A 12,163-nucleotide genomic window follows, 5' to 3' on the forward strand; every position below is an offset into this window, starting at 1 on the left:
TATATAAGAAATGTTTGACTAAAATGTTCCATTTTCATGTTGCCAAGCTTATAGAAACCTGCTTGTTTACATACTTTGGTTCTTGGATAGATTAGCTAATAAGTTTTAACGGACATGTGGGGAAAATGTAAATCTTAATCATACTTGTAAATGTATGTGGGAAGCTGAAATTCTTAATAGACATGCAGGCTCAGGTTGAGTTTCTACTGGGAGAACTTGAATGTGAGACTGCAACTGGGATTTAAGTAAAAGAAAATTAAGGAGTGACTTAAGGTCTATAAAAGAAAAGGTCAAAAGTAACAACTATAAGATAACTTTTTTGCTTTATGCTCTAGACATAATATTTAGAACTGAGTAAAGTAAAAAAATGGATTCAAAGAATTTAGAACCTGTGGTTTCTGTAGATTAGCAAAATGTCCATTTTACAAGTTATTCCATTTATACTTTTTTAATCTCAATGACTGCAGAAAACAGAAACTGTATCTTTGGCAAAGAAACAGCTGTTGTAGAGAGAGGCTGGTGCAGAAAAAATCAGATGGTGCCAGCCAGTTAGAAAGAAGCTTACCGAGGGCAATGGAAGCTTACTATATCCTACCTGCCTTGGAGTCCATTTAATGAGACCTCCTCATGTTAAGATTATTTTAGGACCTCAAAAATAGAAAATAAATATTTTGAGGTCAAGTAGTTGTTAACTCACGCTGAACTCATCTGTGTAGTAAATATTGTGATAGCAAATCCCATGGAAAACTTCCATTTAGGTTGTACAGCCTTGGGCTTCAAATATGATAAGTGAGTTTGTGCTTCAGACATATGATCTATGTGTTGCCAATACTTGACAACGTTTTCCCTATTTATTTCCTTGCTGTGCTTCAGTGCAGGACACATGTAGCTCGTCTCTTTTATCAGCTTTACCCTACTATATTGCAGAGTATGTAAAGAATAAATGTCCAATTCTATCAAAAATAGGAAATGCCAAAGCTTTAAAAAATGTGATCTAGTAACTTTTATTTTGGGCATCTTAAAACTTTTACAATCTGAAAATTCTGCTCGGTGCTATTCACAAATAACGTGTATAATATGGAGAATAAAATGGGTAGGAATCACATACAATCAAGAGAGATGCAATTTAGATCCTTTAGAAGCTGAATGGATTATTTTTGTCTTATTATACTGGTTCTTATTAATTATAAGTGAAATTAAAAAGTTTTGAAAAATGTAAATAAGCAGTGTGAGGAAAAACGAGTTTGTTTTTTTCTGAAGGACTAGACAAAAGACCTGTGATTATTTTGATATTATTTGGAAAATATCGACTGCTTTTTTTCTTATCATCTACGAAGGTCTTTAATTGAGTGGTAAGAAGTAGTGTTCCAAATTAAAAGGTGATTCTGTGTTGCAAATTAACTCTGCTCCACGCTTTCGTTTCCTATTTAACAACTCCTCTTTTCATGTTTTAGAGTCTATTGTATGCCAGGATATATGGGGAGTATTATTTTGTTGTTAAAGTATAACTTTAAAGAGAAATATGGCTTTTAGGTTATTTTTATAGGCAATCAATCACCAATGTGAAGGAAACTGATCCTCTAGCACAACCTAAACTGCTGGAAAGTCACATGGTATTCGTTAGTCATTTCACTGTTTTTTTTTTTTTTGAGTCATAGCATTTTCACAAATGTATACATTATTTACATAAACAAGGTGCATGGTGGAAACACACTGATTGCACCACACTTGTCACCCTTTCTAATCTGCTCCATTTTCTTTCTCTTTCTGTGATCTATATTCTTATGACATTCCTCATTTTAGCCCTTCTGAAATCCAAATCCTGTTTTCCCCCATGCTATAATGTATTAAATACAGATTCACAGTCTGCTAGTGATGCTTTTCTTCCCTCAGAGGTGGTCATATTTTCTGGCACACGTGGAGTCTGGCCTTGGAAGAGTAGGTGGCATCTTTCCATACTTTACAAGACAGGCCTTTTGCGCAGTCACACCGCTGGAAGATTTCCAGCCCGTGAGAGCCCTTCTTGCGTTGCTTGGTACAGACTTCTCCCTGATGGAGCACTGGTTTGCAGATTTTGGTCCAGAAGTGACGAGCGCAGCAAAACCCTTCAGTGCAGTCTGATGATCGTAGACAGGGGTCTCCTTCATGCCCTACGGAGATGATGACCAAAATATTTCACCATGACACTTTAGAAAAAAATCTTCTCTTTACTTTGGCATGGTGTGCTTTTAGATATTTCTCTGTTCTTTTTTTGTTTACTAGGTGAGTGAAAATAAGTAAACAGAATTGCTTTCAAATTAATTAATTTGGTATCTTCTTGGAAAGAGTAAACAAACTCTGATTCAAGGAGAAGGCTATAATTGTCTGGGACTCCTAAAGACCATGTATCGGTTAAAATCTAGCCAGGAACACAGAATCTCTGAGTATTCAAAAGAGAAGATATTTAATGCAGAGAACTGGTCACATAGGTAGTGAGTGGCAGGGCTAAGAAGTACCAGAGTATGGTAAAGCAACACAACAGGAAGCCACTACCACATTTAGTCTGGAGGATCCAAAGGAGCCAGTAGTATCTGAATGGGGCAAGGGCAGGAACTGGAATCCCAACAGGCCCACCTGGCAGGAGCTGAGGCCCCAAGGAGGTGCAGCTCTGCCAGAAACACTACCTGAGGCAGAGAGAATCTTTTGGCTTTTCCCTTCCTCTACCTCTCAGTCTCACCACAGCCAAACCCTTGTGGTCGGAAGCCATCTGACGGGGAGCCCAGGAAATGAAGTCTATAAAAAGCTGAGATACAGAGTGGAGCAGAGCAAGGGCAGATAGCCCCAGGGTCACCAAGAACCCATCATAAAAATGATGTAGGAGCACAAATGTGGGTATTTAATTCAGAAAAACAGTCAAGTCAGCAAAGAATACCCACACATCACAGCTGCGCTGATGTGTAATCTTTATAAAAAAAGTACTAGTCAACAAGTTTCTCTGTAACCTGCCAGATTGTAAATAATTTAAACTTTTTAGGCCATGTGATCTGTGTCACAGCTCCTCATCCTGCTGTTGTATCATAAAAACCGCCATAGATAATGCCTACGTGAATGGGCAAGTCTGTGTTACAATAAAACATTATTTACAAAAATGGCACCAGGGCCTTCCCTGGTGGCGCAGTGGTTGAGAGTCCACCTGCCAATGCAGGGCACACGGGTTCGTGCCCCGGTCTGGGAAGATCCCACATGTCACGGAGCGGCTGGGCCTGTGAGCCATGGCCGCTGAGCCTGCGCGTCCGGAGCCTGTGCTCCGCAACGGGAGAGTCCACAACAGTGAGAGGCCCGCGTACCGCAAAAAAAAAAAATGGCGTTAGGACAGACTTCGCTCACAGGCCGTAATGTGCCAAGCCTGTTCTAAAAGGTTAGCTGTCAGCCCAGATGTCACCAGTTCCACTGTGTGATGTGGATGCAACTCACTAGCTGAGTTGTATAAGATGTATTATTGGCTGCCATCAGAAAATTCCACATATAATTAGATTAAAGCAATAAATTTGAAACTGTACTGTGACATAGATATCTGTCAGAATAAAGAAGGATACTCAGGTACTAACAAATGCATGTGTATTTGGTGGACTAGAAACAGGAGATGTGGGTAAAGCACTTAGGCCTTCAGGGAGTGTAGACAAGGGATAATTGACGAGGAATTGTCAGTCTCTTTAGCCCTATTGATTTGACCATTAGTATTCCAGGTTGGACTAATAGGTCAGATATTCTCTAGGATACTAGCTCGGCAGAAGGTGAAAATGTGGGGAAATGGTTCTGTGGTCAAGTAAGCCAGGGAAATACAACGTTTAAAAAACTTAACCAGTTTTCCTCATTGCTGGACTTCAGTATATCACTGTTAATTATAAAGTTCCAGAAATGGGGAGATACCTTATTACAAAACTCTTGAACACAGGGCTCTTTCATTCACAGAACGTCTTGAAAGAATAGTGCTCCACAGAATACACTTGCAAAAACTTCCTTTAAAAATATAGGTATTTCAAAACAAAAAATATATAGGTATTTCTATTTTTCAAAATTTTACTATTAGTAACTGGGTTCAATAATTTCATACTTTTAAATTTTACTATTAGTGATTAGGCTTCCCAAATAGTTTGACACAAGGAAGGTCATTTTATGGGCATATGTAATCTCAATTATTTTTGGTAAATTGGTTTATGTGCAGTATATTATCTGGTTGTTAAGTGAAATACAATTTTTGAATCTGCAAAGATGAGAAAAAGACTCTAAATCTTAGTGATTTAATCATATGGCAGCAAACATTTTCCCATTTATTTTTTGGAATGCTTTATGCTTGAATATGGAAGAGAAATGCTTGTATAAAAGATTTGTTCTAAACATCCTGTAAAAAGGCTGTTTAGAAAATGGCATGGTTAATTAGGGTACTGCAATTCTTGCAATATGTATTTTCTAACAATTTAAAATCTCTAAGAAACCTCTAGCATCCTCAAAATTAAGAATTAAGAAATTCAGTTAAAATCTTGCTATTAAAGTAACTTCCCAATATTTTTTTTTCAAATTGCACACAAAACCAATGGAATTAATTACAGATATTTTTCTTTTACTTCATTATAAAACAAGAAAAAGTAAACATAGAGCTACAGATATCCCTACCTTTTATATGTGACATCTTAGTGTGTGTTCTTCCTAGATTCTGCCATCCCAAGTCGTGGTTTGAGTAGTGACCATGGTTTCCATCTCTGTGCCGAGTGCCGTCCAGAGCTGGGATGTGAGCAGTTAAGATGCTCTCAGTGACGGGGATACAGATGCCTGGAGATGGTCAGGTAATTAGTTAGACTTATTCAACTCTCTAAAATGTGATTCTTATCCAAGTATTCTCCTGATGTGAGGTATGAAGCCATTTATCGATATCATCTGTCTATTCATTCATCTATTCATTTATTTATATATTTGTCCAGACTGCGAATTGAATAGTATGGTCCTGAGCCAGGATTTCTTGATTTGAATCTTGCCACCCTCAAGACCAAGTGACCTTGGGCAAAAATAAGGATGAAAACAGAATTCATTTCACTAAATAACTGTGAATACATGTGAAGTGCTTAGAATAGTGACATAGTAAAGTATTAAATTCTTATTAGCTCTTAATACCTTAAAATTGTCTAATCAGACATCTGATCAGAAAAAGATCAAGGTTCCTTTTTCAATCAACAGTATAATCCTTGTCTACACTGTAAACACCTCTAATGGTATGAGGTCTTCCCTTCACCTCTTCTTGTCCAGGGTACTTCCAATAGGACTATGCCCAGAGGTCAGGAATAAGTATAGGATTATGAGCCTGATTATGTTGTTTTGTATGAATAAGTATATGTTTCTGATCACCTTCTGCAATTATTGAATGGTTTTACCACGTGTTGTTGGTGATTCTTCATTTTATCATTAATGCTGAATTGTCTGCTTCTAAGCTCATTGAGATTGGGTGAAGGCCGGGGAATAGACTCCTGTGTCTCCTTTTGGAGAAACCAACCACTCCATTAGCATTTGTGCATGCCACGGGGTAGGGCCTTCAAAAGAGGACACCTTGGGGGCTTCCCTGGTGGCGCAGTGGTTGAGAGTCCACCTGCCGATGCAGGGGACACGGGTTTGTGCCCTGGTCTGGGAGGATCCCACGTGCCGCGGAGCAGCAGGGCCCATGAGCCATGGCCGCTGAGCCTGCGCGTCCGGAGCCTGTGCTCCGCAGCAGGAGGGAGAGGCCATAGCAGTGAGAGGCCCGTGTACCAAAAAAAAAAGGACACCTTGAGTATAAAAGTATGAAACTAGTATGGAAATGGAAAACAGATTCACAAGTGTATTGCTAAATCTTTGGTTCCTTTGCACGTATTTGCTTAAGTGTTCAGTGGAATAGAACATCTAGCTATTTATATGCAACATTTCAATACGGCAAATCCTAGATCAGCATAGATTATAAATTATAGGAGATGGTCAGAGCCCAGGAAAACTAAGATTTGAGAGGGAATCCAGGTAATCTTATACATATCTAAACCCTGATCCCATTCCTGCCAATTTTGAAAGGCTCCTTACATTTCAGGAGTCTGACTAAGGAGAAGGCAGCCTAACCTGGTAGCCAGGCCTCCTACATGAAAGGAAAGAGGCCCTTTAACACTGAGCGAGACCTTTACCATTATTGCAGCGGGTGCCGGGACAACACATGCCATCTCTATGGCAGCGCTTCTTTTTCCTTCGACACACCATGCAGGCCGAAGATCCTTGGTGGGGACTGTGGCAGTATCTCCCAACTTCACATTCCTTATCACTGCTACAAGGGTAGGCCTGCCATGAAGTGGAACAACAACACCAAAAGCAAAGATCAGATCTTGTAACAAAAAGTTACTGCACCAAATCATGATGGAAAATAAATCACAATGTATCCCTCCTCAAAGGAAATATACCATTGGAATAATGTGCTCAGCAGAGATATTACGTAGTAAGTTACTTAATTGAGGACTTTATAAATATTTACTGTTGACGGTGATGAAGATAAAGTTGGCACTATTCATATATTTTCATTGACACAAATTAGGGGTTAGGATTTAGACTTTATGTTGAGTAGTAGAGCCCTAAAGAGTGACTCCGGGAGCTCAAAACCAGTTCTAAATGTTATATTGCCACTGATTTAAGGTGTAAATGAAACAGCCTAGCCACTCCGTTTTTTATCCACTAAACTAGGATGAGGAGACGGTTAAATAAAGCAACAAAGGGCTGTGGTAGCAGCTAAAACACATCTCCTGCCCAATTATGGAACAGATAGAGGAGCAAAGAGGGGAGACGCTTCTAAGAGTTTGAAGCGATGAACCTTTTGGCACAGAGAAATCAAGGAGCAGCATCTTCATTCCAAACTCAGTGGTGAGCAGCGGCAGAGCTCTGAGTGGTCAGAGAGACGCTGAGCTCCAATGACTGATACAACCTCATGTTCTCAGGAAACAAACCAGCAGGCTCCTAACACACAAAAACAGCCCTATGCTTTACTGTACCTTCAACTTATACAGAAAGGACTTCTGTTCCTACATTTCTCTACCAGGTTGTTCAGAAGGCTACTTAAGCAGTGTCATATATTATCTCAAAAACAAAAGAATATATATATAAACACACAATCCAGTTACATACTCCTTGTCTCTTGCAAGTTACTGGAACACTTAAAATGTCCCTGTTTTCAGAGACTGAGAGTTGAGAAACTGAAATATCATATCAAACTTACAGTACTCACATTTTGAGGCATGTTGACAGGGAAAATTATTTGTAAGTCTTTTTTTTTTTTTTTGTAGTTCATTTTTGTCCCTGCTTTTCAGAGTAATGCATTTTTTTAAAATTGAAAAAAATAAAAAGAAGCTATGTAGTTGTTTTTAAGCAAGCATAAATGATATGACTATAAAACTATGGGATAAAATTTTTGTGACACTAAAATAAGTAGTGTGGTTTGAGCGCTTTACTTTTGAAATGAGGCTTGATGACCTCACCCCTGCATGCATTGCTTATTCCTTCCCTCCTCTCTCGTTCTCTCTCACTCTATTCCATCACCTTTTCTCCCTGTGCCCTTCTCCTGCGTACGTGTGTATGCATTCTGCCCCCTGTGTTTTCCATTTAGATCTGTTCATCTTAGAAAGAGGAAATAAATACGAAGTTGATATGTGACTCTGAAAACTTTACATTGTTGTTCTATTAAAAAAAATACACTTTTAGCATCACTACATTTTACTGTTTACCCTCAGAAGAGAATAGAAAAACCTCTAACTTTAAACTGAAAGTGCTTTTGAAAAATGGCACAGTGGCAATGTTTGACGCCCACATTATAACTGGAGCCAGATAAAGCTATAAAATTAATTTGAATACTATTGTCCCATTCTATAACTCCATCGTTAGACTTAAGAGAGACTCTGAATGAGGTTGAATTCAGAGTATTAGGCCATTTTCAAGAGTCCAAGACGGATGAAAACAAAACAGATGTCACTTCCCGACTTGCTACACTCTTTCCCCCGAGTGCTTTACTGCCTTCATATTTAAACCCATTAATTTTAACTGAAATACAATTCACATGTTTCTGATTCATTTACATTTATTTCACCAAATTGTTTTGCAAGAAACATCTGATGTCGCACAAGTTTCTTTTCCTTCCTCAAAAATAGGACATGTTCTTTCAATGGAAGTAAACATATGCCACCTAAAACATGTGCAATTCAACTCAAACAATGACTCTTCAAGGGATTCTGAATATAGAATACTTGATTCCATTCCTAAAAAATAGCCTGTATGGTAGAAAGCAAATTGTTTGCTAAAAGTAGCAGCTCATTTATGCAGAAAATTGTGGAAGGCACATCATAGTCTTTCCATTCTCAGTTGGTGGGAAATGGAAAATATTGAAATGGAAAATACTTGAGATGGGAAATATTTGATGGTATTACAAAAAGTAATATGCACAGTAGTACTTTGTGAATAGGATCGCAGTAAAATTCTCACCAATTTTTAGAGGGAAGAGACAAAAAATATCAGGTAGTTTTATTATGTTCCAATATATCTTTTAATTGGCTTGAAATATAAATGATATAGGCAGGAAAAGTATGCAGGATTTTTTTTTAATTGAAGGTTATTGTTAATGTGAACTTGTCCTTGGAATGGAATTCCAGAACGTAATGTTAAGAGGAGTGCTATGACAAAAAAAATAAATTTTAATCATTGAAATGAAAGGTTATATTACACAGCTTCTAGTATGCTTATGGAACTCCTGGCTCCAAACAACAGCCTTTATATATGAATAAAATCAAGAATGGATGAGAAAAATTGATTGAAACAAGTTTAGGGAAAGCAAGTGATATTTCAGAAACATCTGAAATCATTGTTCCCCCAGGATGGATCTAGTCAGCCATAAAGTTTCCCTTGGTTGTAACCATTAGCAAGAGAATACAGAACAGGAGGAAATGTGACTCTGATTCTCATGTTTTCAGCCTAATGCATTATTTTTTAGTAAAGAGTTTTCAACTCAAGTATGAGGCTCTGCAGCTTGCTATTGGGTTTTTCCTACGTTAACCCTTTTAACATGTCTGGAAATGGTATCATATTAGACGAGGGAGGGAGGGAGGGAGATTGGGAGAGAGACAGAGACGGAAAGAAAAGCACATAGTTAAAGTAATTATGGAGAATCCTGAAGAAGTGACCTGTGGCAATTAACAGACCACTGAAGGGAATTATATTCATTAATAAAAGTGTCATTAAGAAGCTTTCCCACGGAAAAATACTTTCCCTTTACTTTGGCCTCTAAAGATCCCATTTAATGATGATTTTTACATTTAAGTACCTTAGTCTAAGTTTCCATTTAACAAAAATAATAATATGCTTCCCTGGTACTTATTTTATAAATGAATAAGACTGATTTTCTTAACCTGCTAGGGAATTATTAATAGTCAGTTTTTATGGTTCTTCATTTACTTGAGTTTAGGAACAATGACAGTCTGTGTGGAAGACTGGAAATCAAGTGAAAGAATTAGGGAGAGACTTTATACATGCCCCTCCTGTACTAAAAGTTCCAAAACTGAATCAGAAATTTGGTTGCCTGAGCATCCAGGAATACTCGCCTTCATGCAGAATCATTCATGACTTAGCTTTAGTCACACTTAGGGGATAAATTCATTTGTGATATCTAATAATAGCAGATGATGGGCCATAAATTAAGAAAACATGAGAGCTGTCCATGATCAGGCCAAAAAAACAGAGAAGTTTTGCCCAGCCCCCTTTCTAGGCTAAAAATACAGTGGTTCCCATAAATAGCAGTGCTAGTTATCATTACCACCATGACACGGACTAAAATAAGAGTGAACATATTGGACACAGCTTGAAAATACGTCTGTCAGAAGTGAGCATTCCTTTTTTAGTATAAAGGATATTTTTGCTAATCTAGAACCTTTATTTATTACAATTTTAACAATGAAGTGAAGAGAGGTTAAGTAACTTCTGCAGATAAATCACATGTGCTCAGTGGCAGAACACTTGGGGATCAGAGCCCTACCCTGGCTTTTAGGCCTCCTTGTAAGGTGTCGTGACTGAGAGCATTTAATAATGACTATTAATGCACACATAGAAAAGGTGTTTGAGTGGTGACCTATGTGCTGAATTTAGAGATTAGGAAAATAAACTTGGCCACTTCTCTTTCTAGAAGCCTCCAAATACCAACAGCATGTCCTACTGCAGCTGTTGGAAAAAACAGAATACTGGCGGAAAACACAAGACTGTAAACAACATCTTCTCATTCCATTTTTGTGACAACAGTTTTCTGTCCACTTAAACTCAGTGTAATCAGAGTTATAAGCAAAATCCCATCATGCAAATAATGATAATTAAATAATATTCTAATGAACAAAATAAAATGTTACTGCATCTTATTTAAACTAATTGAGCCTTTTTTTTTTTTTTTCAATTATTCTTAAACCTGCAGGGAGAAAAGGCCTGTTAAATCAAGACTTAGATTTAGGGCTGAATTTATTCTTATTTTCCAATTACTGCCCATCCCTTAGAACACCCCAGTGTAACAGTGAAGTGATTATGAAATGAGAAAAAGTGTTTCAGGTATCTCAGCAGCACTGACTGACTATTCAATAGACCTTTGGCCACAGCTAAAACCTTAGTTTTAACTCCCAGGCTTTCAAAACAATGACATGTTCCTGTTTAATGATGGGGGGAATGAAGAAGAGAGAAATAACATAAAGTGTTCATGTCGGCTACCCACCCATTCGGATTCTTGCAAGACTGTCCTAGTTTTGTTGTTGTTGTTGTTTTAATTGGGACAATCCTTTGTCCCCTGTAAGCACTGTTTATAACAATCTCGGAAGTTTTCTGGAGCCAGAAAAACGTCATAAGCTGGGCAGGCAGAAGAAAGCCTGTAGGGGGACAACCCAGCTGTGGGAATGAAAAACATTTGAGGCAAGTGGACAGAGGGAGGTAGCAGCAAAGGGCTGGGGATTGGAACATGTCTGGGGTCTTAAACAGAGCACGGCAAAGGGTTGGCAATTACATTTGGGAAACCAGATCACACTGGTGTCCTCTAGGTTCTTCAAGATTAATTTCCCTTGTCATGACATTCCACATGATAGATCTGTATTTCAGTGAGCATGCAAAATACGCTATCCTTTAAGGTGGTCATTTCAAACTCAAACCCTAACATTTCAAATGCAGGAGGTGCGGGGAGATATAACTCAATCTGGCTAATGGGCAGTTGTACACTTCATGCCAAAGGCTATGCAATTTGATCTTTCCCTTTGTCCACCATTACCTCTAGGGGATAGGGGTTTACTAGATGCATCTTTGAGGATTCCTGAACCTGAGGCCAGGAGAATTGAGCTGCTTTTAATTTGAGAGGAAATTTTCAGATATTTCATGGTGTTCTGGATCTGTGCCATAGGTTCTTAGGGTGGCTGCTTGGGTATTCATTCAGTATTCAATAATTATTTATTCAGCTTTTATTTATTGAACACCAGCTATGATCCAGACACTAACAACTATGTTCTGTGATCTACAAATGTTTTGCCTGCATTACCCCTAAACTAATTTTGAAAAACATGTATCATTGCATTTGACATGTAAAATGTTTCAGCATAAGTTTAAGTTTGTTTTATTAATATGATATATAACATTAAACATTTTATAAGGTGAAGTTCACAGTAATTTTTCATGATTCAGTAAAATATTGATCAATGCAGCCTGATCCTAAATGCATCCTGATCCTAAAATAAATCACAACATATTTACCAATAGATGAGATTCTTCCTTGAACAAGTTAGTCTTAGAAGACATTCAGTTAAATTTTAAAACGCACAAGTCATAACAACTGTTTTGAATGTTCTATATCCAGAACTTTCCAACTGGGGCCAAGATTCACTTTTTAAAAATTAGTAATAAGAGAAGGATATTTAAAGTGATGAAAAGGAAAAACCTACAACCAAGAATATTCTATCCAGTAAGGCTCTCCTTCAGATTCAATGAAGAAATCAAAAGCTTTACAGATAAGCAAAAGCGAAGAGAATTCAGCACCACCAAACCAGCTTTACAACAAATGCTAAAGAAACCTCTCTAGGTGGGGAAAAAAAAAAAAAAAAAGAGGCCACAACTAGAAACAAGAAAATCA

The 12,163-nt window shown here is 37.8% G+C and overlaps 1 protein-coding gene across 1 annotated transcript in view; it reads right to left on the reverse strand.

Moving 5' to 3' along the window:
- Positions 1 to 1,254: 1,254 nt before the first annotated feature.
- The window catches only part of DKK2 (dickkopf Wnt signaling pathway inhibitor 2), a 98,242-nt gene continuing 87,333 nt past the window's right edge, over positions 1,255 to 12,163 (reverse strand). The window contains exons 2-4 of the mRNA XM_024751863.1: positions 6,177 to 6,327; positions 4,654 to 4,809; positions 1,255 to 2,150 (exon numbers count right to left, since the gene is read on the reverse strand). Of these exons, the coding sequence (XP_024607631.1) occupies positions 1,900 to 2,150; positions 4,654 to 4,809; positions 6,177 to 6,327 (558 nt within the window). The 3' untranslated portion in view covers positions 1,255 to 1,899. The remainder of the gene's footprint in view (positions 2,151 to 4,653; positions 4,810 to 6,176; positions 6,328 to 12,163) is intronic.

This window comes from Neophocaena asiaeorientalis, unplaced genomic scaffold (assembly GCF_003031525.2).
Source record: "Neophocaena asiaeorientalis asiaeorientalis breed wild unplaced genomic scaffold, Neophocaena_asiaeorientalis_V1.1 scaffold584, whole genome shotgun sequence".
In the NCBI taxonomy this organism is placed as follows: domain Eukaryota; kingdom Metazoa; phylum Chordata; class Mammalia; order Artiodactyla; family Phocoenidae; genus Neophocaena; species Neophocaena asiaeorientalis.